The 27,934-nt window shown below is 37.8% G+C and overlaps 1 protein-coding gene across 1 annotated transcript in view; it reads right to left on the bottom strand.

The window, feature by feature from the left end:
- Positions 1–2,375: 2,375 nt before the first annotated feature.
- The window catches only part of STK4 (serine/threonine kinase 4), a 65,600-nt gene continuing 40,041 nt past the window's right edge, over positions 2,376–27,934 (bottom strand). The window contains exon 11 of the mRNA XM_060772199.2: positions 2,376–6,177. Coding sequence (XP_060628182.1) covers positions 6,019–6,177 — 159 coding nt within the window. The 3' untranslated portion in view covers positions 2,376–6,018. The remainder of the gene's footprint in view (positions 6,178–27,934) is intronic.

Below are 27,934 nucleotides of genomic sequence, written 5' to 3' on the forward strand. Positions count from 1 at the left end.
ATGTGCTGGATCCCAACTGAACCTAGAAGCAAAGCAGGCAGTACTGGTTAATACCTGGACATGGGACTGCCAATGAATATTAGGTGCTATAAGCTATATTTCAGAGAAAGGACCTGACAAAACCATCTCTGAGTATTGTTTGGCCAAGAAAACTCTATGGAATTTATTGAGTTACCATAGATCAGGTGACGTGATGGCACGTAAAAACATACATCTACTGTTCAAGTCTGTCCAGCCATCATCTTTTGGTAGGATCTCCAGAACTTTATTTCCAGCCCTGGCCTTACAGTTTGCATTTGCACTAGCCCTTGTTCTGCCTTATTAGTCTCAAATTTGCACATGGCCACTTTTCCCCACAATTGGTTGTTTATTGCTTGGTTTATGTTTTATGATGTCTTACATTTTATTGGTTTTATTCTTTTAATATAGTTGATTGTTATATGTTTTTAATTATATTACTTTGTAAGCTTTGTTTATATTAGGCTTGGTCCCCATGCGAGCTGTCCAGAGTCCCTTCAAGAAGATGGAGGCAGAATCATAGAATCAAAGAGTTGGAAGAGACCTCATGGGCCATCCAGTCCAACCCCCTGCCAAGAAGCAGGAATATTGCATTCAAATCACCCCTGACAGATGGCCATCCAGCCTCTGTTTAAAAGCTTCCAAAGGAGCCTCCACCACACTCCGGGGCAGAGAGTTCCACTGCTGAATGGCTCTCACAGTCAGGAAGTTCTTCCTCATGTTCAGATGGAATCTCCTCTCTTGTAGTTTGAAGCCATTGTTCCGCGTCCTTGTCTCCAAGGAAGCAGAAAACAAGCTTGCTTCCTCCTCCCTGTGGCTTCCTCTCACATATTTATACATGGCTATCATATCCCCTCTCAGCCTTCTCTTCTTCAGTCTAAATATGCTCAGCTCCTTAAGCCGCTCCTCATAGGGCTTGTTCTCCAGACCTTTTATCATTTTAGTCGCTCTCCTCTGGACACATTCCAGCTTGTCAATATCTCTCTTGAATTGTGGTGCCCAGAATTGGACACAATATTCCAGGTGTGGTCTAACCAAAGCAGAATAGAGGGGTAGCATTACTTCCCTAGATCTAGACACTATGCTCCTATTGATGCAGGCCAAAATCCCATTGGTTTTTTTTGCCGCCACATCACATTGTTGGCTCATGTTTAACTTGTTGTCCACGAGGACTCCAAGATCTTTTTCACACGTACTGCTCTCGAACCAGGCATCCCCCATTCTGTATCTTTGCATTTCGTTTTTCCTGCCAAAGTGGAGTATCTTGCATTTGTCACTGTTGAACTTCATTTTGTTAATTTTGGCCCATCTCTCTAATCTGTCAAGATCGTTTTGAATACGGCTCCTGTCCTCTGCAGTATTGGCTATACCTCCCAATTTGGTGTTGTCTGCAAACTTGATCCTGCCTTCTAACCCTTCATCCAAGTCATTAATAAAGATGTTGAACAGGATAAAGTTGTTGTTGTTGTTACAGAAGCCAACATACCTTTTCAAAGAGAAAGACACAGCAAGACACAATATCATACACCTGGATTTCTACCTGACCCACTGAACTTCCTTGCTTTCTCCCTCCTCCGCTGCCTGTGAACATGGATTACAAGGTAGTTTCATGCTCCTTTTCCATAAGCCAGCATTTTCCTGGTCTTTCTTTCTCCTTGAAAACTGGGCCGAATAAAGACCAATTTGGCTCAAAGAAAGTAAAGGACATTCTCAAGCTAACACTTCTTTGGGCAATAAAGGATGAGGATTATGAATTAAGGATTATGCCCCTAAGGTAGTATGTTGAAACAATTTAGGCTTTACATATTAACAACCATTAGGGAGTACGGGATGATTCATCAGTCCACTTACACTACTGCTTTGGCTAACATTGCCAGATATTATTGAGGATGTTTAAGATACTTTTTGTTAGACATAGATTCATCATTATGTGTGACTGAAATAGTAACAATGGCGTGTTTTCTTAACAGCTTGGGATGGCAAGTGATTTTAAAATCTAATAAAAACCTTCAGCCTTTTATTTCACAAGGCTTTCTTTCTACAAGAGTTGTAGTTAAACTGACAAACATTCACATTTCCTCTCAAGAATAAGGCTAGTACTGAAAAATAGTACTAGGGACTAAACCAGGAATGGGCAATCTTTGGCCCTCCAGGTGTTTTGGATATCAACTCCCACAATTCCTAAGAGCCTACTGACTGTTAGGAATTGTGGGAGTTGAAGTCCAAAACCCTGGAGGATCAAAGTTTGCCCATGCCTGGACTAAACCATTGGATTTCAATATCACTTCATACATACCTAATCCAGTTGCAATGCACATTGTACAGAAGGAATTTTCAACATTGAAACAAAACCAATGTTTTAAATTGTCAGAACCATTTATTTGTTACTGTTAAACAAATAATGCAAAACATTAAAGCACAAAGCAAAAAAATCAAATCTTGTATCAAACTGAAAAAGGGTATGTAACAAAGTTACATTCATATATATACAAAACAAGATCATACTATTATATACAAAACAGTCAGATCTCTAAAAAAGAGAATTTCAAGTTACATTGGTATTATATGCTACTTATATTACAAAACATTAAAGCTATTAAATTCACATTAAGTCTCTCACTGAACTGACACCAGACATCTGATTTAAGGCTGCAAAAAGAAAAGGTGGCAGCTTATTTGGAATGCTTCAAGCTGCAAATATGGACCCATTAACCATGTGAATTTTATTTCCCAGCTGGAGGAATATTTCCCTCTAATACTGTTTGTATTGAACATTCCTTCAGGAGATGTCTCCTAAAATTAAAATCTGAACGATAGAAAAGTTTATATATTCCTGTAAAGAATCTGAAATGAGAGCTGGAGTCTTCATTTTACTGAGGTAACAGAAATGAATAATGCTGGCTTGTTCATGCTGGGCTACAATGGCAGGGATCTTAGATTGTATCTCATTTTTAAGAGAGGGTGTTGGTTGCAAATGCTACACAATAAAAGTACAGATTCTGGTGTGGGACTGAGATGCTGTTTTGTTTAATTAGAAATCTGATGGAGGAAACAGTTTGAGACAAGACATATTAAACATTGGTCTTTTGCTGCTATTAAAAGAGAGAGAACCATTTAAAGGACCCTCTTGTTTACACTGAAGCTGTTTGCATGTCCTGATGGATACTCGGGCCACACTGTACATAAGCACAGACATCATTCCGCCACTTGAAACATCCTTTGGCTTCACACAAATGCTCTTAGCACCTTTTTTTGTACAGGCCACAATGGCATTTAATGTAAGGGAACATACTCCAGGGATGTATCAACAGTAAACGTGATGCAAGAAATTGTTTGGCCAATAACATCTCATGGATAATGTGCAGTCCTCCAAATATAGCTGAACTGTAACTTTCAGTATTTCACACCGATGGCTATATTGACTAGAGGTTATGGGAGTTGCAGTTCAACATCTCCAGGAGCTTGCTTTGCCCACCCTGCAAATGAGCAGCTTTATAGACAAGTCATTATGTAACATTTCTATCATCAAAACATGACAGTATTTTAAAGTATTGGCATATGATGTTTGTTGCACAAGACAACAGACACGATCTTGTGCGTTTCTCATTTATTTCAGCAGGGTTCCTGCTGTCCATGATTGCAATTGCTTTATTAAACTTGTCACATCATTATCTCTATAACCCCCACAGTGTTGCAGGGATAGTTGTAAGCTAGAGTGAGATCTCTTCTCCTTCTGCCCCAAAAGACTAATACATATAAAATGCTAGTTGGTTTAAATCAGCCATAACAAATGTAAAACAAGTTACAGTTCAGTGTTTGCAAATCTCTTCAGATTTAAGCAATGGAAGTGCAGTGTATTTGCACACTTCTTTATTGTGGTATAAATGTATCTAGTCACAGTAAGAATATCTAAATATTATAGCCAAGATCCAACTGTATATTGTATCCAAGGTGCAAAGACAATGGTAAATTTCTGCTGCCTCTTACTCCCTTTGTATGCTCTCCTCTGAGGTCAAGAGACGCTTTGGGAAAAATTTTTTAGGAAAAAACCAACTGATTATGTATCATTTGTACCACTTTGCATATACCTCTTCCAAACTTGGCTTACATTGTTTTTATAAATGGCATGGTGGAGGGAATGTTTGTGAAACTTCATGTTGCTCCAATTAGACACAAGTATGTCTCAATACAGAATTTGTGATGTAAGTCTCTTATGTAAATCTAACAGCAAAGAGTGAGAACTGTGTAAGACATCAGGTGATATCTTGCACACTTCCCCTTTATTTCAGCTGGGTTTCTGCTACCATCAATGGCAATTGCTTTATTAAACTTGACATATATGTTTCGCAAAAGGGCATTTTTAAAAATATTATTTTGTATGAATGGATCTTTATTTTAAGTTTTAACTGATGTCTTTAACCTTTCTAAATAAAACGAAACAATGCACACCAGTTCAAATTTAAAACTAATCCTGCAACACTTAAATAAATGAAGCTCAAAATAGCACTCTATAAACATTTACAATTCCTTAAATATTTTAAACCTCTTCTTATCTCAAGAGAGTTCTAATTTCCTGAGTTGCAAGTACGGTGACATTCCTTTGCTGCAAGGAATTCTGAAAAATATATAGAGGATGATGATTCATATTTCTTTGAGTGGTGGATTCATATTAGAAATGAAATCAGCGAAGAAGTTATCAACATTCACTCAAAACATGCAGTATAAAGGAAAGAAATGCATGCTTGAAATACAACGCTTTTAAAAGGGCAATGTAAGGCATGGGGCTTTTAGAGGCTTTTGAAAGTGATAAAATGAAAAGTTTATATTCCTGATCAAATGTAATAGCAGGTTGCATATTCTTGCCAATGAACCACTTTTCTTTTTAAAATGATTTCTAGAGCACTATTAAATATCAATATGGCAAAAAATGAGAGGAGGTGGGTTGCCACACAAAGTAGATAGGAAACAAGTTAATCAATGCTTATTTTTATTGGGCCAAACTAGATGAATAGATAAGTGCATGTTTTCTGGAAGGGGTTTGATTTTTTTTTTGTCGTGTCAGGAGCGACTTGAGAAACTGCAAGTCGCTTCTGGTGTGAGAGAATTGGCCGTCTGCAAGGACGTTGCCCAGGGGATGCTTGGATGATTTGATGTTTTTATTTATCGTCCTTGTGGGAGGCTTCTCTCATGTCCCGGCATGAGGAGCTGATAGAGGGAGCTCATCTGCCTCTCCCCGGATTTGAACCTGAGACCTGTCGATCTTCAGTCCTGCTGGCACAGGGGTTTAACCCACTGCGCCACCGGGGGCTCCAGGGGTTGGATGGAAAACTAGGACTCCAGGAGAATATGGTTTGAATCTCTACTCAGCCATGGAAACCCCTGGATGATTTTGGGCAAGCCATTCTCTCTTTTGGCAATGGCAAACCTCCTCTCAACAAATCTTGCCAAGAAAATCCTATGATAATGTAACTTTAAGTCAGAATCAACTTGGAAGGCACACAAAAATGAAAAAAATCCTTGTACATGAACCAAAGTTAATCCAGCAAGAGATAACATTTCACCTACTTTGTTTTCTTCATGAAGAAAAGAAGCAGCTCAGACCTATTAAACATCACAGCACAAAAGAACTTCATATGGTCAAAAAGAAAGAAGTAACTCATGTTACTTGAGTTACAACACTCTTTAGTCAATTCCCAATGGCTCCTCAGAATCATAAAAACAAATACTATGTCAAGTAGTAACAGTATTCCTCTGAAGCCACATGCAATCTATTTAAAACACTTTTCACACCAAACAAAACCCTCCACAGTGTTGTTATCTGTTCATGTGGACTCCATACAATAGCATTCCTGAGTTTGAAAAGGTGCTGCAGTAAATGAAAGGAGCAGGCACCACCCTGCTTTGCCAACACATTCATAACAGATACCTGTCTACACAGAAATGTAGAACCACAGTTTATTGTTAGGGATGATGGAAATCTATTCTACTGCCAAGCTTTCCTCAGAAATTCTGCTGTCGTCTTTTCTTTGCTTCAATGGCATCGAGAATTGGCTGCCGTTTTGACTGGTATCTCTGTCGAACCTCTTCTATCTCCTGTTCCATCATGGGATCAAGTGCTCCAAGTCTCCTTTGAAGTTCTTCAACTGTCCAGTTTCTCAACTAAGAAACATACAGAACACATGAACATCATGCATTACCATAGCAGACAATTAATATCTAACTCCTATAGTTCATTCCACCTACAGAAGAAGCACTGAATCAATGGGAACCTGGGAAATTATATGCATTTCACTGGCTGTGCAGGGACTTCAACCAGCCACTACATTTAGTACTAAGTGTTTGAGAAATGATAAAATGGAGCCAGAGATACACACTGCAGTACTGAGTGGTTTGCTCTACCTAGAACAGAGCATTACAATACAATATTTTGCTTTCAGAGTAATGGTTCAGAATAAAGTGTAATTTATTGGCAAACACAAGGTAAAATGCAAGTTTCTCTCATACAAATTGAGCTATACTTTCAATTAATCTTCAGTCAAATAGAGACCTCAGCCAGTTAGAATGTTGTTGTTTTTTTGCCATTCTGTCTACAATTTATTGTGCCAACTTATTTCTCAGGTCTCCAAGATATGGATGAGTGTGTATGTGGATCTGTGTGAGATACAACTAGACCACACAAAGAAGAAAGCAACAAAATAATAACTTCCTCATCTACAATTCCATCATTCACTATAGATATCATTATTTAAAAACCTTCAGACAAAGGACAATATGAAAAGGAAGTACGGCTTCTGGGCGGCACACAACACCTGAATCCCAGGAATGCCTGAATTTTGTCTTTGCCAACACTATAAGCGGTTGAGTTGCATTGAGTAGCACTGAGCAGAATGTACCCCAAAGAGACGTGCTATCAAGGTTTTCCATGAAGAAGCAGCCTCAAAGCAATCTGACATGCTTTGTGGGATTCAATGGAATCTCTTACTTCTATCCATCCCCCCACTACTAGCAAGTGCTTTAACATATTAATAATGCATGGGTTATCACAGTGTACAGGGAATAAGTATTTTAGTGGAGGACATTGAATTCTGCCTATCTTTTAAGGAAATTGTTCATTAGAAAAACCACTTTCCCTATCCGATGCATTATGCATGCACATTAACAAAGCTTTAGCCAAGATTCTTTTAAGCTGATCTATAAGATACTAATTGTAAAACATCTGTTTCAGAGAAGGTGACTATTCCACGCCCATTCTTTGGAAGCTGAAAGAATATTGTAAAATAACTGCCGGTGGTGGTAATTCAGTGCTAAGTGTGTAGATCAGTCAACTCAAATCAATGAATGGCCAACATATATTCTTCTTGGTACATCATTTTCTCCCAAAGTTGTAGTAAGTGTTTTTGCTAGAGGACCCCAGAATTCTGCCTTAAGGCATTTTGTGGAGGAACAGTCGAGAAACTAAAAACATTACTAGAGTTGCAAAAAGAAGATCCAACAATTAATTGGTCAACAGTCAACTACAACAGAGATTGTGATTAGACAAAAAAAAAAAGGGGGGGGGGAATACAAGAGCTAGAGAATCAATGGAATTTATTATTACAGACAAAAAATAATAATAAACAAATTGGGAAAATATATCAATTCTTTTTAAAAGACCAAACAATTGACAAACAAGTAAAGGAACCCATGATTCAATGGGCTAAAAATATAGGATGAGCAATAAACCTAGAAGAATGGGAACAACTCTGGAAGAAACCACTACAATTTACAAGAAGCTATGCTGTAAAAGAGAATTTTTAATAAAATGATGTATTGATGGTACATACTCCAGAAAAACTTGCGAAGATAAATAAAAGATTGGACTTATGTTGGAAATGTAAACCAAAGAAAGGTACTTTTTACCACATGTGGTGGACCTGCCCAAAGACCAAAGATTTTTGGATAAAAATTCATAATGAAATGGAAATTATATTAAAAGACAAAGTAACATTGAAACCAGAAACTTTTCTATTGGGATTATTACATAAGTAAACACCAAAATATCAAGTAACAATATTTCTGTACATCACAACAGCAGCAAGAATATGCAAATATTTTGAATATGCAAAACCGTGGAAACAACAAACTACATCAGTGTCAGAGGACTGGACTACAAAAATCTTAGAAATGGCAGAGATTGACAAATTAACTTTAGCCTTACTGCAAACTAACTTAACTCAAGTAGCTTCTGACACAATTTCTTTTAGCACTGATAAATGACAATGTCCTACAAATAAAATAAGCTTATTTCAACATCAATCCTCCCTAGAGTATACCCATTGAAATGGATAGGATTTATTAGCCACAGACAACAAAAATCTCATTAATTTCATTCATTGCCTTTAGTTCAGTTACAACATCTCATACAACTACTTCTGCACAAATACACAATCCAGGGTATGAGCAATCTAAAAAAAAATTCAAGAAATCCACTATGTAGGATAACGGATGTTCAAATATCTGCCTGGTTTCTTGAGATAGGTACTAGGTCATACGCTACACACCAGTTCAGTTTTCACACAATTTGTATTTCTGCTACTTGTTCCAGTCAGCTACAGCACTTCAGTGACTTTCTATAGGGCAGAACTACGCCAGATATAGACACCTATTAAATAAGCCATTATTTTAAAATCTGATGTGTGGGTAGTGTTTTGTGAAGTTAGGTGCTTTATATGCAAATGAATTCTAATTCAGTCTTCCTCTATCAGATTATGCTTGGAAGCTTTGTTCATAACTACCATCATCATTGACCAGGCCTGCGAGGACCGATAAGGGATATAGCTCAAAATATCTGGAGGGGCTCAGGTTGGGGAAGTCTATACTATTTAGTTATATACTTTTAGAAATACAAAATCCATCAATTACACCAAGAGAAAGAATTAATGTTTATATAAAGGTTCTGGGAAACTGATGATTTCACACTTGTATGTGAAAAAATCTATGCATATTTTGTGATTTTTATTTGCTCAAATAGTCAGTTTCATAATATATAAATAAGCATTTAAAAGTGAAGTGATAGCATAAATTCATACAAATAAGCTATATTGCATTTTTGAGCAAGATACTTAACTCTGACAATTCATTTTATGTGTTATGCTGACATTTTAATGTGGAAGCTTAACATAAAACCTCATGAGATTTCAACTAAGGTTACACACATTAACTTCTCAAAATTAATTTCCTACTCAAAATTAATATTTTCTGGCAAATATCGATGTCACTCAAATAGAAACACACTACCTAAATGCTGAGAAAGCAAAGTGAGACTGTGATAATGTCACTGTTCATGACCAAACATTTAGAGTGCCCTTGAAACTTTTGGCTCCCTTTGTTGCCAAATGTTGTACATTCCAAAAAGTATCCAAAAATACACCACACACTAAAGGACAGCAGGTCTAATATCCTCTTCCTGTGCGGATCTGCCAATTAGTACCTTTTAGTACAAAAAACAATACAAACATTGAGATTCAAAATAGCCTGGCAGGTTGGAATCATTTTCCATGTGGCTATAATGCAGGGAGAGGAAAAGTGCTCCCCAAAGTCTACTAGGTTTAATTCTGTTCTAATATTTATAGTCTTTAGGTTTTAAATTGTATATTATACTGTTTACCCTCTTCACCTCTTTGAGAGAAAAAAGTGGCATACATCTACCATTGTTTTGGGCTCTTGGACAAGGAAGGCCTTTTTAAAAAACAGAATGTTGTAAAACAAAATTAAAAGTTGTAAAAAATATAAAAGGTTGGTGGGGATGGAGCCAGGGTGGTGGAAATCTTCTGAACAGAGGCACAGACAACCTTTGAAAATCTCACTGGGAAGCAATGTTGCCAGCTAGACCACTAAGAGTTGTTGATCTCTGCTATAGTGCCTACAGGGAAAGGCATCTTCATAAAGAACAAGTGACTTGTTCTTCTTCTCAATATCTTGTTCCTTGGCATATGTTCATCAGCACTCAGTGTACCAGCCCATAACAGGAAAGAAGTGATATGCTTATGCCCTTCATACCAGCATGCTCTAAGCTCATATTCTTTGCCTGACTGATAGAAGGATGGTGATGGATGAGCTTGGAGGAGGTGTATGCAAACTACAAACAGTCCCCAAGTTACAAACATCCGACTTACAAATTACTCATAGTTAAGAAAAAGGATGACACAACAGAAAGTAAGAGAAATCTACCCCTAGGAAGGGAAATTCTCTCCTGAAAGAGTTATCATGGGGGGAAACATGCCTCCACTAAAGATTTATCGCCAAATTTTTCAAAATCCAATTATCAGAGGGACAGAAAGTGAGGTGAAATCTTCTGAACAAAGGCACAGACAGCAAAACCACAAGGGTGTTAGTTGTTCCTTATGCTATCCAAAGCAATTTGGCTGGAGTTACACTTAAAAAATATACTGACTGCAGAACAGGAATTGAGAACACGTGGCCCTCCATATCCTCTTCCCAAATTGCAATGAGTAATCAGAAGCTAATAGTGAAAAATGGTGGGATCTGCAGTCCAAAACATGAAGAGACACACATTATCCAGCCATTGCAGCAATTCGTTTTGCATCTGCCAAGAAGAGTGCAATTTGAGTCTTAGAAGTAGTAAGATTTTCTTGATCTAAAAATGCAGTACATCCATAATTGATTTCAACTGCATCCTGTGTCTGCTTGACCAGGTTACCAGGACTTCATAGCACAAAATAAATGAGCACACAAAAGGCTTTACACTTCTATGTTGTCTTGTGTTGTACCATCTTCCCCACCTACTCTTGCTTATTATTGTTTTTGTGCCTTCAAATGTCTGACATATGGTAACCCTAAGCTAAACGTACCATGAAGTTTTCTTGGCAAGATTTGTTCAGAGCAGGTTTGCCTTTGCTTTCCTTTGAAACTGAGAAAGTCTCCAGAGGCCTAGGCAAATGCTCAAGTCACTGCACTATGCTGGCTCTCTACCCTTGCTTATCAATGAATTCATACAATACCAGACATAGAATCAGAGTTGGAAGAGACCTTGTGGGCCATCCAGTCAAACCCCCTGCCAAGAAGCAGGAAAATCACATTCAAAGCACCCTCAACAGATGGCCACCCTGCCTCTGTTTAAAAACATGCCTGCTAAAAGAATATAGCAACTTTAGCAGGGGGGACAGATCGTTGTAGGACTTTTGTAAGGTTTTTACAAGTTCAATTAAATAAATAAAATGAAGAATATAATTTCAAGTCTAGCAGACAGACTGGGAAATCATACTGATAATTTGTGAGCACTAATCCAGGTCAAAACCAAGCCTATGCATACAACCCCAAAGAATTAATTGCTGCCTATTCTAAAACATGTCCCTAAAAACACAGTGCACTACAATGAGTACATGGAAACTCCCCACCCCACCCTTGCCAAACAATTAGTTGGATATTGTGACCTGTTCTTCCCAAACTAGTTGCTTGTATATTGCTTCCTATACTAAACAAGTAGAAGCTTACTTATTTTTATTCACACTATAGAAACAGATGACTGTCTAAAACTCTGGGAGTTTCACAAATATAGATTGTGCCAACTTGTTTTCATTTTTGCCCTTAAAACAACCTTTCCTCTGTCACAATGACATCCCGGTATAACACTAAGCTTTACTGAATTCCAATGAAACTAAGCAGTGAAGAGGCATACATAATAGAGCTAAGCGCAGACATATTAATCGCAGTCCATGTTCTCAAGGGCACATTGCTCAGCAACTTTATTGCATCATGGCTCCCTTTTGACCTCCAGAGAGTATTTTGTAACAACTACATGGTTGTTTCCTCAAGATGGAATGGACCAATTGCAATTTTCATGAACAGAGTTACTGTAACATAAACCAAAGACAGGAAATCATTACCCCTTTCAGTGCCCTTAGCTATTCCAAAAAGGTTAAACACACAAAGTCAAGTAATCCATCGCCTATGCATTTGCAGGGCTGTGATAAAGCAGTACAGCAATTAGCTACAAGACTATGAGCAAGGGCAAACAGAGAACAGTAATGAACCAATATAAACTCCCCCAGGAACATGATGAATGACAGTGACCCATTCCAAATGCACCACTACCATTTTCTAGAAATTAAAAATAAAGCTTAAACCATAAACTAGAGCTGCATAATTCCAAGAACTCACCACAGCCCTCATCCCTAGTAAAATGTGGAATATGTATATATGCATTTTTTCGTGTCAGGAGCGAATTGAGAAACTGCAAGTCGTTTCTGGTATGAGAGAATTGGCCATCTGCAAGGACACTGTCCAGGGGGAAGCCCGGATATTTTACCATCCTGTGGGAGGCTTCTCTCATGTCCCTGCATGGGAAGCTGGAGCTGACAGACAGGAGCTCATCCCGCTCCCCTGATGTGAACTGCCGACCTTTTGGTCAGCACTCCTGCCGGCACAAGGGTTTAATCCATTGCTCCACCGGGGGGCTCCTTGTATGTGTGTTTGTATATGTATATATATATATATATACACACACACATATACACAGAAGCAATCAGAAATTCACTTCTACTTAAAACAAACAGAATGACCATTTTTAAAGCAAGACCCAAAAACTGATATTAGAGAACAATAGAGAGAAAGTGCCTTTGTAATGGTGCCATTCTATCAGACACTCTGCTGCCAGACATATCTGTGAATGGAGTTCATAAATACACAGGTTTCTCTTGAACCCAGCAGTTCTCTTACCCAAGACCAGCGAGGCATGACTTCCATGTGTGTAATGGGTTCATTCTTTGATTAAACATCGTTAAATTGCAGAAATTTGAAAACGTTTTTCGATTAAAATAAGAACATTTAATGGATTTGAGAAGGCGAAAAGTTTGAGCCCAGGTTTATTTGTTGTGCAGTCCCTCAAATGTTTCCAACTGCAATTTTCCCAGCTATGCTGACTAAGGCTCCTAGAAGTTTCAGTCCAACAATATCTAAAAGATTGCATAATTCTCATCACTGCTTTACTAAAATGGTAGGGTGCTTGTCTCAGATAATGAAAAATCCCTAATTCCAAAAAGAAAAAAAAGGAGAAAAAGAGACTTATCTCTCTTTGAAATCTTTTCAAACCTCCACCAAGTAGTTGACAATCATGGGCAAGATAAACAAAATTTCATCTGCAAAACATCTTTACTTGTATATTCTCAGACTTCTACAACTAAATGCTACAATTTTCCAAGGTTCATTCAGTCAGACAGTCTATAATTATTATAACTGGACTCTTTTTTTACAAATGGAAATAGTTCCAATCAAGTACTTTGATTATTCCCAAAATAAAAGAGAGGTTTCCTCATTCAATTTAGAGTGTCAACTGATAAAGAGCCTTCCCTCACAGATTTACTTAGTTTCACCATAGATATGTTCATTTATGGCACACATAATTGGCAGCATTATTTCAATGCAACAGAATCTTCACTCATATGATGAAAGGTTATACCAAACAATCTCTAAAATTTAGGGGTGGGGTGGGGTGTGGTGGAGAAAGCATAAAACTGCTAAAATTCAAATTTATGAACATTTGTCATTAGTTGACATTGTCACTTATAAATGCAAACATATGGCAATACTTGCATTCAGATTTTACACAGTGAACTCACTCAAGTACCTGCCTGTTATTATCTCCATAAGAGTTGTAAAACTATTTACAAACATTCCCAGAGGATTGTGATGATTTGGCAATTGTTGAATGAACCCCAAGAGTGTCTTAGACCAGGCATCTTCTAACTTCAGCTGTTTGGGTCTCCAACTTCCAGAAGCTCTAGTTAGCTTGTCCAATGGTCAGGAATTTGGGGAGTTGGGGGCCCAAACAGCTGGAGGGCTACCGTTTGAAGATGCCTGTCTTAGACTAATGTCCAATAGTATTAATGCATCTCTTTCTGGGCACACAGATTCACTATGTTCACTGCTCACTTGAGAAGGCTCTCATATTTTTTTCATTTAAAAAACTGAATATACTTACCAAAGATCATGCCACAATATCTGCTACTATAATGAATGCAAACATACAATTTAAATTCCGGTTGCATAAATCTGAATGTTGAATTACATGATGAATGCAAGAGGTTTCCTGAATGCAGTAAGCCATTCACAACTGTTGGTATTCAGCAAGTAATCTGTCTTTGCATATTTGATTGGATGATGCCTACAAATCTGGACATTATTTTTACCAGAAGTTAAAATATATAAAATTTGGGAGTTTCTTATAAAACTCCCAAAGGATTATCACTTCTAATTATAACTAACACAACAAACTTTGCCCAAGTTGTGCTAAACACTTCAGTGAAGGAGGAATAATTTCAATGCTAATTTTCCATAGGTCTCCCCTAGCTTTTGTATTGTCTCTATCAAATTAAGACCATAGGGTAAAGATTGTACAGTGGTTAGCAATTACTAAAATAGAATTGTACATCTATATGTGTGCATATGCTTATATATGTATACTTGTATGGTAAGAAAAATAGGAATGTTTAGGTGAAAGGACATGGGAAGGAAGAAATAATTGGTCCACCTTGTTCAGGGAACAAAGCTATCAACAACAGAACAGTAATCCAGAAATCTTTTTTAGTTTTGAGGATTCATAATGGCTTCTTTTTAAAGTGGATGATTTGTTGCAATAATCTCTAGTGAGAACCTTTTAAAGGCTTATGCAGCCAACTAAATTCTATAAGGAAATTTAGTTTTGATTTGATTGTTTATGGGAAAATTGATTATCTGCTTGAGTCACAAAAGCAAGACAGATATGGATCAGGAAGAAGCCCTTAAGCCACTATATCTTTCATAAAATGCCAGTAAAATGGCATCTCCAACATTACCTCCACTAACAGTTACATGTTATGCTTTACAAGTAGGAGCTGCAAAGCTAAGTCATGCCTTTTTGCTGCCTTACTTTTTTCAGAATATATAGGAGAAATCCCGAACCACACTGAAGACCTCATTTACTGAAACATCCACCCAGAAATAAAGGATACTCAAATAAGAATGGCTGTGTTAAGGATCTAAGCAGAAATGTCCTAAGCAGCTCAGCTTGCACTGGTATTCTGTGAGGTTCCCTGGAGGAACACAGTGAGAATGGAACAGGTGGTGCTTTTAGACAAAGTAAACCTCAAGGAACACAAAGGAAATGAAGAATCAGTCACTGGAAGGAAGAAAGTACCTATAACTCAAAGCCAAAGTAGAGGAATGGCTCAAAATAGATAAAACGAACTAGAATCGTCAGGTTTTTTTTCAAACAACAATCCAGTTGTGTCTGAAAGACGTCTTGTGCTTCATATGACTGAAATGGAAAGGCAATGAAAATATCACCTCCATAACTGAAAGCAGCAACTCAACTAAGACTTCAGTGTAGCAGTTTTGGAAGGAAAGGGACAAAGCCTCCTTGTATTGGTATATTGGAGTAATGGCCTCCACTGATGAGCATACAGCCACATCCAAAACATGATAAACCCTATGGTCAGATACACCACTTAGCAACAAGAACATTCATCTTCTCTTGATTGTGTTCTAGATATTTGTGATCACAGATATTGGTTTTGAACGTCTCCTGCTACACCTGAATTAAATGAAAAGTAGAATTGGATGTTGTGAATGTAATTATCTCACTTCACCCTAAAATGTGAATGACCTTGCTTTGCAGCTTCATGTAAGTCAAAAAGCATGAGACACAGTACAGAACACAAGATATGCTACATGCCTTTGGAATGCTCTCCCTAAAGAAATCAGACAGCCCCTCTCTCTTGTTAACTCTAGGAAAGAACTAAAAGCCTGGATGTGGAAGCTGGCTTTTGGAAATGGTTGACAACTTCATTATGATGGTAGTCTTTTAGTCTTGTAAATACCTAGGTAAAGGTTTTCCCCTGACATTAAGTCCAGTCGTGTCTGATTCTGGGGTGCGGTGCTCATCTCCATTTCTAAGCGAAAGAGCCGCCATTGTCCATAGACACTTCCAAGGTCATGTGGTCGGCATGACTGCATGGAGTGCCGTTACCTTCCTGCCTGGAGCAATACCTATTAATCTACTCACACTTGCATGTTTTCGAACTGCTAGGTTGGCAGAAGCTGGGGCTGACAGCGGAAGCTCATTCCGCTCCCTGGATTCAAACCTTTGACCTTCTGGTCAACAAGCTCAGCACTTTAACCCACTGCGCCACTGGGGGCTCCTGTAAATACCTATTGGTTTTTAAATAGTTAAGAGTAGAGACATCACACTGGCAACAAAGTTCCGCATAGTTAAAATAATGGTATTTCCCATGTTGACCTATGGATGGACCATAAGGAAGGCTGAGTAAAGGAAACTAGATGCTTTTGAACTGTGGTGCTGGAGGAAAATTCTGAGAGTGCCTTGGGCTGCAAGAAGATCAAACCAATCCATACTCCAGGAAATAAAGTCTGACTGCTAACGGGGGGGGGGGGGGGGGTGTTAGAGGCAAAGATGAAGTACTTTGGTGACATAATGAGATGACAGTAAAGCTTGGAGAAGACAATGATGTTGGGGAAAGTGGATGGAAAAAGGTAAGAGGAGCAGACCAAGGGCAAGATGGATGGATGGTATCCTTGAAGTGACAGACTTGACTTGACTTGGAAGGAGCTGGAGCTGTTGAGATATTGTTTTTTAAGCTTCTCTTTATGATTATTGGTCATATACTGTATTATGTCTTGTCTTTTCGGTTTTTGCTTATGTATGTATTGTGTCTTTTTTGTTGTCAGCCGCCCTGAGTCATTGTGGAGAGGGGGCAGGATATAAATAAAGGTTGTTGTTGTTTATTATGTCATGGTTTAGAATGGTAATCTAGCATAGATACCCAGAATTGGCTTTTCAATTAGGGATAGAATAACTGCAATATGTATCCTTCATTTTATTCTCAAAGGCTTTCATGAACGGAATCACTGGGTTTCTGTGAGTTTTTTTGGACTGTATGGCCATGCTCCGGCAGCATTCTCTCCTAATGTTTCAACTGCATCTTCAGAGGTTTTCTTGGCAGTGAAGTAAGTGGAGTGTGTAATTACACCTGTGTAATGCCCAAAGTGGGAGAAAGAACCTTTTGAAGCAAGTGTGAATATTGTAGCTAGCAAGCTTGAATTTGTCAATCAGTGAGGGTATCTGCATAGAGGCAATCTGGCCTTTGTTGTCTGGAGGCATTTTCTGTTTGGGAGGTGTTAAGTGGCCCTTGATTGCTTTTATCCTTCATTTCCATCTGTGCTAAACTAATACAGAAATCTATGGGTGGTAGTTATCAAAAGCCTCTGACATGACCAGAAAAATAAGGTACAGAATTAGTCTTCCTTCCTTTGTTTGTTTGTTTGTTTCTTTTTGTTGTTGTGTTGTCAAAAACTGGTAAAAAAAAATCAAGATCCCGATCATCAGTCTAATAAATAAAGAGGTTGGAGTTGACCGGCCATGCCTGTGCTAACAGTCTTTTGTAAGTTTAATCTCTGTGTTCTTATGACCCCTTATAGTATTTGATAAAACCTAGAATCTTCCATCCCCAGCTTCTATCAGTCAAGAGAAATTATTCTTTATCACTTTGAACACTGTAGCAATTTGCCCAGGTTGATTAATTGTAGTTGTCAGATTAAGAGAAGTGAAAGTGCATCTAGAATATGTCCAACAAATTTCTGTGGATGAAAAAAAAACACTAATAAAGCAGGGAGCTTATTTTTCATTATCTTGCTTGCTGGAAACTTTTCTCATCAAAGAACAGGTAGGAAGCTACTGGATGGATATGGAAAATGTGTCCATATTGTGAATATAGCTAATAATAAGAGAAAAATGTATTGATTACAAAACACTCTTGTAGATATTTGCAATCTTGTAACCAGAATACTTTCTGATGATACACAAAGCACTTAGACAACTATTTATAGGAAATGTAACAACTTCTAAGGTCAAAAATGTCTGTTTTCTGCTTGGTCAGTATTGATTATTCTGTACAGAAGACTTGATTTTTTTAAAGACACAATTCACAGTATTCCTAAAATGTGTTTACTTTTTTATCTATGAACTCTTGGGCCTGTTAGTGTTGTAGAGTCCTAAATTAATGGGGTGTTCAAGCTTGTTATGGGTATCGTTGAGTGGGTACTTGGAACAGGCCAATTCTAATGCGGGCCTTGCCTGATGTGTCAATTATGGTGCAGAATCTCAATTTTAGCTGACCTGCTTCCCAGTCACTTGTCTCTCTCAGAAGAGAGAAGCAAAGTTAATGTAACTTCACACATGCCCTTCAGATGGGAAACACCACAAAAGCTTTGTGCAAGAATTTGGCTGTATGCTCATCAGTCTTTTTGAGAGTCTGGATGTAACTGGATTAAGCATTGCCACCTAATGCCCAAGCAGTCTAGCACAGTGTTTCTCAAACTCTGCTTTTCCAAGTATTTTGGGCTTCTGCTCACAGAAATCCCAGCCAGCTTACAAGCTGTTAGGAATTGTGAGAACTGAAGTCCAAAACATCTGGAGGAACAGAGTTTGAGAAACACTGGTCTAGAGAATGCACTGCTTTCCAGCAGGTTAACCTGGTGTACCAGCTGCTGGTACTCCTTTATGGCAACTTTAGTTGACACAAAATATTTTCCATCTGCTAATGTAAAACGTAGGCTTTTCACACACATCATATCTTGCCAATTCTCAAAGCAGTTTCATGATTACCAATCCATTTTGGGGCATGACTCAAGAGTGTTGGTTTTTCTTTATGGACCCATAAATGATTAAAGATTGAGATGCCTAAAGGGTGAACATCTGCCAAATGAGCTTGCCTGAGCTTTGTGCTCATGAAAGGCCTTCACCTGAGTCTCTATCAACATCTCAAGTCAGAAGGTCTTGACCAAAAAAAAGGAGATAAGCAGTTCCGCTATGGAGACATCGCTGACTATCATAGCAAACAGTTGGCCAGGCCATTCTAGCAGAAAGAATAAGTTGGCCTACTAATTGTTTTTATGCTCTGCTGTATTCTTTGAATACAGATAATGTTATGATCTTGTAGTACACTTCCCTGGAACCTTTGGCTAAAATTTAGATGATCATTTTCTAAGTAAATAAAAACCAGCAACATTTTACAGTTTGACAAAACACACATCCATTTGTTACAAGAACAAAGCAATGGGAAGGTATCTTAATTACGGGTACTCAACTTCAGATATATCCTTGGAAGGAAGGGCAAGGGTTGTATACACAATTTATCATGGATCAAAAAACAAAAGGAATTTATAGAAGTCTGTGAATGGCCAATCAGAAGACAGTCCCTGTCAACTTAAAATGCAGATGCCATTAATCTTTGAATGGTTTGAAAAATAGATATCTTAGTACATGCTTCTGCTTTTACTGCAACTTAATTATTTAAGCACACTGCTTGACAAGGAAATGCTGTGAGAGGTAGCATGCAAAGTAGTCTGTAACCCTGTGCACATCTGATTTTGGTTCATGAGGCTCCAAGAGGTACAGAGGCAAATTACAGACAAACATGGAAAATTGAAGAATTTTTATATATTGTAAAGAGAATGGGAACATGGTTAAGAAAATATTACTTAATGTGGGTAAATAGGAAAGAATGGCAGTGCTCTCTAGAAGACAACCAACCGATCTAGAAACATGAATGCAGTTCTCTTGAGATAGTGTGTTCCTTCCCTATTCTTCAGTGGGCAGCGATATAGTCTGGTCTGGGAGAGGGAGATGCTTTATGTAGAAAATTTCCTATAAAGGGTGTTTTCTTTTGGGCAACAAATTGATATTTCTCAACTGGTGCCAAGTAGTGCTGGTGAAGCACTGCACAAATCTATAATTTATGAGGGTAACTACATTGTTTCATATTGATTATTTTTTTCCACTTACTCCAAAAACAAGTATGATATTTACAACATACAAAATGCCTGAGCTTACAAAAGAAATCTGGGTTTAAGAACATCAAGTAAGGTTGCAATGTTGCTCATAACTATTACCTCAGTCTACACAACTGCAAACTATCCAACACAAAATTAAACCATGAATATGTTAGAAACCAGATTTGTAAACAGCCACATATAAAACAAAATACTATTTTAAAACTGAATTTAATTACATAAAATACGATGAGAAAATTGATGCAAGAGGAACATCGCTGAGCAGGCTATGTGCCTTCTACATTTCTATATAAATACGGGGAGGGGGGGGGCTAAATATGTGACATGTTAAAACTATTCAGCTATGAAAGAATCCAAGTTTTGCAAGATTGTTGCACTTAAAGAGTCTGAATTCATTAGATGTACGACCCATGGAAGAATGTCAGATAGCTTAGGAAAATATCTACTGAATTGGGACATTAGGACTTTCTGGAACTTCTTACACTAGTCCATGTGTATGGAATAACACATAAAAACAATTATATGTCCAGTAATTTTCTGCAAGAACAAAAAAAGTCATTTATTGTTTAATTTCCCCCTTTCACCAAACAGACTCAATAGCTTAATGTGTTTTGGATTGCATTTGTGAACCCTTTGGCAATGGCAATAAATCTGATGCAAGAAATTTTAATCTCACAAGATGGGGAGGATTATAATATTTTGTACACAGAGCTTTGCTTCAATTTGGGGTGTAGCAAGGAAGCATTGCCATCCAACCACTAGTTGGCTCTGATTTCCCTAGAGCTCTCTAGGGTGCATTGTTAAGTGGATAAAGAGTAAAATTATAGCACACGTGAACAGAGGTAGGACAGATAACCAAACTGGCTACAGGATAAGGGATGAACTGCTCTCATGCTGTATTTGCTGTCCCAGTAAACTAGAGGAAGCCCCATAAAGCTAACTGGAGACAGGACAGGAATAATTGTGCACATGTTGTATTACATGATCTGTAACACAACTGTTAAAATCTTAGTCACCAGTGTTCTGTGATGAAATGGAAATCTTGCAGTCCTACAGAATTTGTTGTAGTGAGTATGTAAATAACAACAGTCATCACAGTCAATAGTAAGAAATGGTTGGAATTGCAGATCAGCAGCATCAGAGGGTAGCATGATTTCCATCCCTGTTCTATGTGCAAATATTGAGTGTACTTTCACAGCAAACTAAACAATAGTTTAAAATTAAGAACAAGGAAATAATAAATACAGTGACAACCATTATCTTTTTGGTAATTTGATGTTTTAAACCTTTTGCATTTTGTGTCTTTTCTGCTGAGAAACCACAATGGTATCACCAGACTTGTAACAATGACATGTGTGCACAATAACAGAAGGACTTCAATGCCAGGATTAAACAATTCTAAATTCACTTGTACAGTTTAGAGAACAGTCTATGATTGTGCATATTAGACAACCACACAAATGCAGACAGAAAACATGTAATAAGATAAAGCCTTGCTGTTCTCTCATCAAGAGAATTCCTAACTACTTCCGAAGAATTGAGGATGTCTGCTTCAGTAACATTCAAGTCCCCTAAAGAAAGTTCTCCAGTGCTTTCCAATATAACATGAGCCAACAATGTGATGCGGCAGCAAAAAAAAAAGCCAATGGGATTTTGGCCTACATCAACAGTAGCATTGTCTAGATCCAGGAAAGTCATGCTACGCCTCTATTCTGCCTTATGTAGACCACACCTGGAATATTGTGTCCAGTTCTGGGCTCCACAATTGAAGAGAGATATTTCCAAGCTGGAATATGTCCAGAGGAGGGCGACTAGAATGATTAGGGATCTGGAGAACAAGCCCTATGAGGAGCGGCTTAAAGAGCTGGGCATGTTTAGCCTTCAGAAGAGAAGGCTGAGAGGAGACACGATAGCCATGTATAAATATGTGAGAGGAACGCAGAGGGAGGAGGGAGCAACTTGTTTTCTGCTTCCCTGGAGACTAGGACGCGGAACAATGGCTTCAAACTACAAGAAAGGCGATTCCATCTGAACATTAGGAAGAACTTCCTGACTGTGAAAGCTGTTCAGCAGTGGGACTCCCTGCCCTGGAGTGTAGTGGAGGCTCCTTCTTTGGAAACTTTTAAACAGAGGCTGGATGGCCATCTGTCGGGGCTGCTTTGAATGCAATTTTCCTGCTTCTTGGCAGGGGGTTGGACTGGATGGTCCATGAGGTCTCTTCCAACTCTATGATTCCATGATTCTATAAAGCACAAAGTTTACATGTAAAATATGGAACAGCCTATAAATTCAGCCCAGAGTGAATTATTAATTATCACAACAAATAATTTCAGATTCAAATCTACTGGTATGTCATGTTCAGGACTGCACTACTTCTGTATAAAAACAAAAATAAAATGAAGTCTGCATCAGGCACTCAAATTCTGCTCCAAATTGGATCTACATCAAATATAAATCACAAATACTGACCAAAGATACTCGATGTTTCTTTTTCTGCAAAGTATGTTGGTGTGCAAAGCCATTTGTTAGCTTTACAGAAGGAACATTAGTATATAACTCCAAACCCACAAACTAAAAAACTAAAAACCCAGCCACATTTCTTGCACTTAAGGTATTGCCTATTCAGCTTCACAGAAAACGTATTGCCTATTCAGCTTCACAAATTAGTGATTTAATATTTTACTGTAAAATTTACATACCACCTTTCTGTCTCAATAATATATTTGCACTACTTTAAGGAAAGAAAGTAATTAAAAGATTCCTTTTACTTGCTTTTCTTTGTAAGACTCTGGGGAATGAGTTAGAATATGCATTAGGCTGATACGTTCTGGGTTATATACAAATAAATACCAGATAAAGTTTCCAGCATCCTGAGATGTGGTTTCTCTCTTTGTTGTTTACTCATGGTGGTTAGCCGCCATAATAATTTTTTTTAAGTAACACAATTCATGAAAAGCTGAATAGCCATTGGAAGTCAATATCATTTTAAAAGAAAAACATGTGATCCAAATTAATCCAAAACAACAGTACTAATCAGCAGACATAGAACATTCAACTATGTCAAAGATAAGGTAAAATGGAGAGGCAGGTGTTATTTCAGAGTATAGAATCCCATCATTAGAAATGCCCCATCAAGTTGTCACTCTTTGATTTCATGTGCCTTCACGTTGTTTCTACTTATAGGAATTCTAAGGTGGCCCTAGCAGGTGGTTCCTAGCAGGTGTCCCCCTCTGAGGTTGAGAGAGTCTAATCTGCTCCAGATGAGTTCCCATAGTGGGGCTTTTGTTCCATCTCATTTTTCATATTATGAATGCTGACCTGTTAAATCCAACTGGTATGTACACACTGGGTTGGTCTAGACCAGGGGTTCTCAAACTGAAGTCCATAGGCCCTCTAAGGTCATTTACCTTACCCGAAACTTAGGGTTGCCTAACTGACTTTACTATCTCATCAGTCAAAAGCAGGACCACACTTCCCATTGAAATACTGGTAAGCTTATCTTTATTAAAATTGTTCTTTGTTTGAAGTATTGTATTGTTATTTCATGTTTATTTGCACTATGTGCAATGTGCATAAGAATTTGTTTACTTTTTTTTTTGCAAACTATAGTCGTCACCCCGCAACAGTCTAATGGACGGTGAACCAGTCCTCTATTTAAAAAGTTTGAGGACTTTGTTCTAAATCATGGCTTCTTAGACTGTTGGTACTGACCCAAATGGGATTCCTTAGCTCAATGTTGGAGTCACAAGAAATTGGCAACAATAAACATTTTTTGAACTTCACCTAGTGGCTGTTTTAGACATTTACACGGATCTGTTGTGCAGTGTTTACAGTGATTCTGCAGAAGAGACTTCAGCTATATTCATAAAAAGGAAAATTAGCCTGTTTAGCATGCCTTGCCAGTGCAAATTTGTTATCAGTACATGTTTTATTTCAATGCCTATTTTATATACCGTTATACGGTAGGTCATGTAAAAAATTCTCAGGCTGAAAGGGGGAAGTTTAAGAAACCTTGGTCTAGACATACAGCAGCAAAAAGCATATAATTTTCAATAAATTTGGTTGTTTTTGGTTAGTTAAACCAGAATTCTGGTTTAAAATAATTCAGGATCTCCATGCCCAAACTGGCATGTGAGATAATAAGAAGCACCAAGTAGGACCAGTTCTAGAAGAAGAATATTCAATGTGGTCCAATGTCTAAGATGTACAAATTAAATCCTTTTTCATCCTGCAGTCCTAACTAAAAAGGGAAGCTTACTTCATTTCCACAATCATCTTTAATTCTATGCACATTTGATGGAACGGAAAGAAATGTCAAGATGTCTCAACTGTCTTGTTCCACTGCCAGTTACAAACATTTCATCTCCTAAGTCTTTAAAGGGCACCCAAAGGCTCTGATGACTTAATCTAATAACACACAAAGGAAAAGTAGCTCTTTCCCCACCAGTAGCCTCATAACTGAATTACAAGGCAAGCAAAGACACACAGCCTCACCACCCCCTCTTTGGATATGTATTTACTGGAACTGATGCTGGAAAGTGCTTGCACAGTGGAAGACTTCTACAGCGTAATAACAGTATATTTTCTCTTTTAAAATAATTACTTCTTTTCCGAATTACAGTGATCAAAGTGCTTAAGAATCTGACAGAGGCATAAATCAACCTGATACACTCTGAAGGTCATGTGTGTATATGGCTTCATACACAAAGCAAGGACTTTGCCTATTTTTTCTTCTTCAAATGCCATATACACGCCATATAATCTGAGTACTCCCTGCATTTATTTTTTTTTAAAAAAAAATGAGATCTAGTATAGTCATGGAACACATTTATACTGAAAAAAGATGGAATTGGAGGTAACAGCTGTGCGTGAAAATAATAAAGAAATGGTGATATAAAATAATGTTGATATGTATATGTTTTCAATTCACAAACTAGTTAAAATGATATAATAATGAAAATTCTGTGCTTCTTAAGATACAAGAACTGATCCCAGAACACAATGAAAAACTATGCATTACTAATTGATAAACATATAAAGTATGTTGAGCTTTTGATAGTCTTTAAATCAATCCTCTTCAGCAAAAAAGCATCTGACTCAAGGGACAGTTTTACTGAATTTCATTAATTTGTTTAAAGATCTGATGCACATTACCAATCGTGTGCATGACAGATAGCAAAAAGCCAGAACAAATAGAACCTAAAAAGTAATTATAAAGCCTAGATTTACTGCATGTTTTGGGTATGACTCAATCATGAGAAAAGAAATTTCTACCCACTTAGGTAGGCAGTAGGAACTAGAAACATTAGGAAGTGGAAACGATTTGGTCCCATATCTAGATGATTAACGCCCCCCCCCCTCCCCATTTCAAATATTGACTGAATTTTCTAAACCTCAAATGTGATGTGCCTCAATTGTATGTTGGGCAGAATTTAGTTTTTGTGATGCATACATGTTTTAGTAACCAAGTGTATATAAGAAATGCAATTTAAATGAATTGTGAATTTGTAACAGATGCAGTGGTTTCGCCCTACTCTTCAAATCTCATTAGATTACAGAACCTGAAAGGGAGGTGGAAAAGGTACTATGCTAAGAAGTAGTAGTCATACCTGATTGATTCTTAGCAGAGAATTTAAGCTACTTTGGTTTCAATTTTGATTTTATTTCCTTTTAGCTAAAATGTAATTTCCTTTCTATGAAGGATTAAAAAAACCTAGCTGAACTGGAAAGCTGGCAGTATTATGAAATACATCAGAGAGGAAAGTACTATAGTGATTTTGCAAACAAAGTATTACCCTTAAAAACTATTTCAACACAATATGTTTTCATCCAATGTTTATTAAGAATCACCGCACAAGAAAATCTGGTATCACTCTAAAGACGCATTCAATTTTAAGCTTCCCATTTCCCAAATTCCAATATTATGCAAAACACATATGGAAACAAAACATATCCATTATGAATATAGAAGAACATCATCATGTCAAAGTAACCTACCCAATTTAAAAACAGAATCAATAATCATAAACCATAGTTGAGATAAATCAACAATGCAGTTGCAACTACTTCATAACTGATATAACTATCACACAGACACACAAAGAATGACTAGATATTGCTTTTTAATTTGGAAACAAGTATATCTGGTGCCTAAAATTGCTTTTTTTTCATCCTGCAATCTGCTGCTGGAAGAAAATAGAGAAATATTGAACTAGAGAAATCCCTTCAGATTCAGTGAAGTGCTTTGTTTTAGATATAGAAGGTTTAGAACGCTTCAGTTGAACAAATGCTTATTTCTTGCAAGCAAATTTAAATTTCATGACTACAGATCAACAGTCCAGAATTACAGATCTGATCTATTATCAGCACTGGAGAGCAAACTGATCCTCTACAGTGGTGAACTTTGCCAAAAGATATGTATTAATCTTTCAGAACTTAGCACTCTCACATGAGCTACATACTGGGTTAGGGCAAAAAGTCTATTAATATAGAACACAATATTTACAGAGCATAACATAGGCAGCAAGGATGCATATGATATGTGCTACTGTGTTGGCTTTGAAACTAGGCACATGAAGGAAGACTAAAGCAGTTAAATGCCAAACAAGAGCAGGTAAGATACCCTAACCAGTGGGGTAGCAGCATATTTTTGAAGGATAGAGGAAGGAACTGGGAAAACCATCTGTGCATATTCTTAGACTCCCCTACACCACTGATGCAATTCAAGAAAAAAATCAGAAAAGAGAAAATAAACTATTTGACGGAGGAAAGGAGAAGCCTGACACCAGTCTTTAAAAAAATGAAATGACATCAACACAAAGGCTTGTAACACAGAATACATATTGCTCATTGTAAACCACAGCGTGCTTTCATTGATCAATAAGCGATAAATCACTTGTTAACTTGCAATTTCTCACTATCCATCTCTTACAGAAAGTGTAATAGATGTTTTCCTCTGTAAGACATTAACATTCTTCAGAGCAAGTTTTCAAGCAGCTGAGAATGTGAAGTATGTCAGGAAAAGCAAAGTCATATACAGTAAAGAAAAACTCGACAGTTCTAAAATAACTCTGTGTCTCTTCTACTTTCTCAAAAGCTAAAGGAATATCTGCCAGTTTATATCTTGGCCTTTAAGCAGTGTCCCGTGTATTAATGAAAATGAATTAAGACAAATAAAGACACATTTAATTTAATGTAACACAATTTTACTATCTTTTGATAACAGCTTTGTGAATGAAGTGTTTTTTGTTTTGTTTGTTTGTTTTTGCAGGTTGCTCGATTTTTGGTTAACTGAGATTCTACTGTAATTCAAAAAACTAACAGTTGTAGGAATTGACTTTTACTTAAAACAGCGTTTCTCAACCTGGGGGTCGGGACTCCGGGGGAGGGGGGTCAGAGGAGTCACCAAAGATCATCAGAAAACACGTATTTCTGATGGTCTTAGGAACCCCTTTGGCAGAGAAGGCTAAGATCTCTGCCTGTCCTTCTCTACCTTTTTAGAAACAAGACTGCGAATCCTCCCACCAAGAGTCCTCCTGTTGTTGTGATTGGCCAGGCTCTCAGCTGGCCTCTAAGCCAAGGGGAGGGCTGTTTCTGAGACTCCAAACAGGGAGGGGAGAGCAGGTGTGCTCGGAACATGGCAGCATGGTGCGCATGAGTCGATGAGAGAGAGCGTACGAGACTGGAGGAAGGCTCGCATCAGTGGTCCCTTCAAAGTAGGTGGGAAAGTGTCCTCGCAGTGTGGGATTGAGAGTGGCCCAGCAGCATCAGGAGGAGGAGGAGCAGCAGAAGCAGTTTAGGTAATTTGTAAGACTATTTATTAGAAAAAAACTCACTATTTCCTTTGTTTTTATTAATGCTCCCATTAGAAAATGCATACGGATGGGGGTGAACTAAAACTCCCCAAATCATGTGTCAATGCTCCCCAAATCCCACCAGTATTCAGTTAGCCATGTCCGTCCGTGTGCCAAGTATGTATGGTCCAGATCCATTGTCAGCTGGGTTCAGTGTTCTTTGGATGCGGGTGAACTACAACTCCCATATCTCAAGGTCAATCATCCACAAACCCTGC

This window comes from Anolis sagrei, chromosome 4, assembly GCF_037176765.1.
Source record: "Anolis sagrei isolate rAnoSag1 chromosome 4, rAnoSag1.mat, whole genome shotgun sequence".
Classification (NCBI taxonomy): Eukaryota; Metazoa; Chordata; class Lepidosauria; order Squamata; family Dactyloidae; genus Anolis; species Anolis sagrei.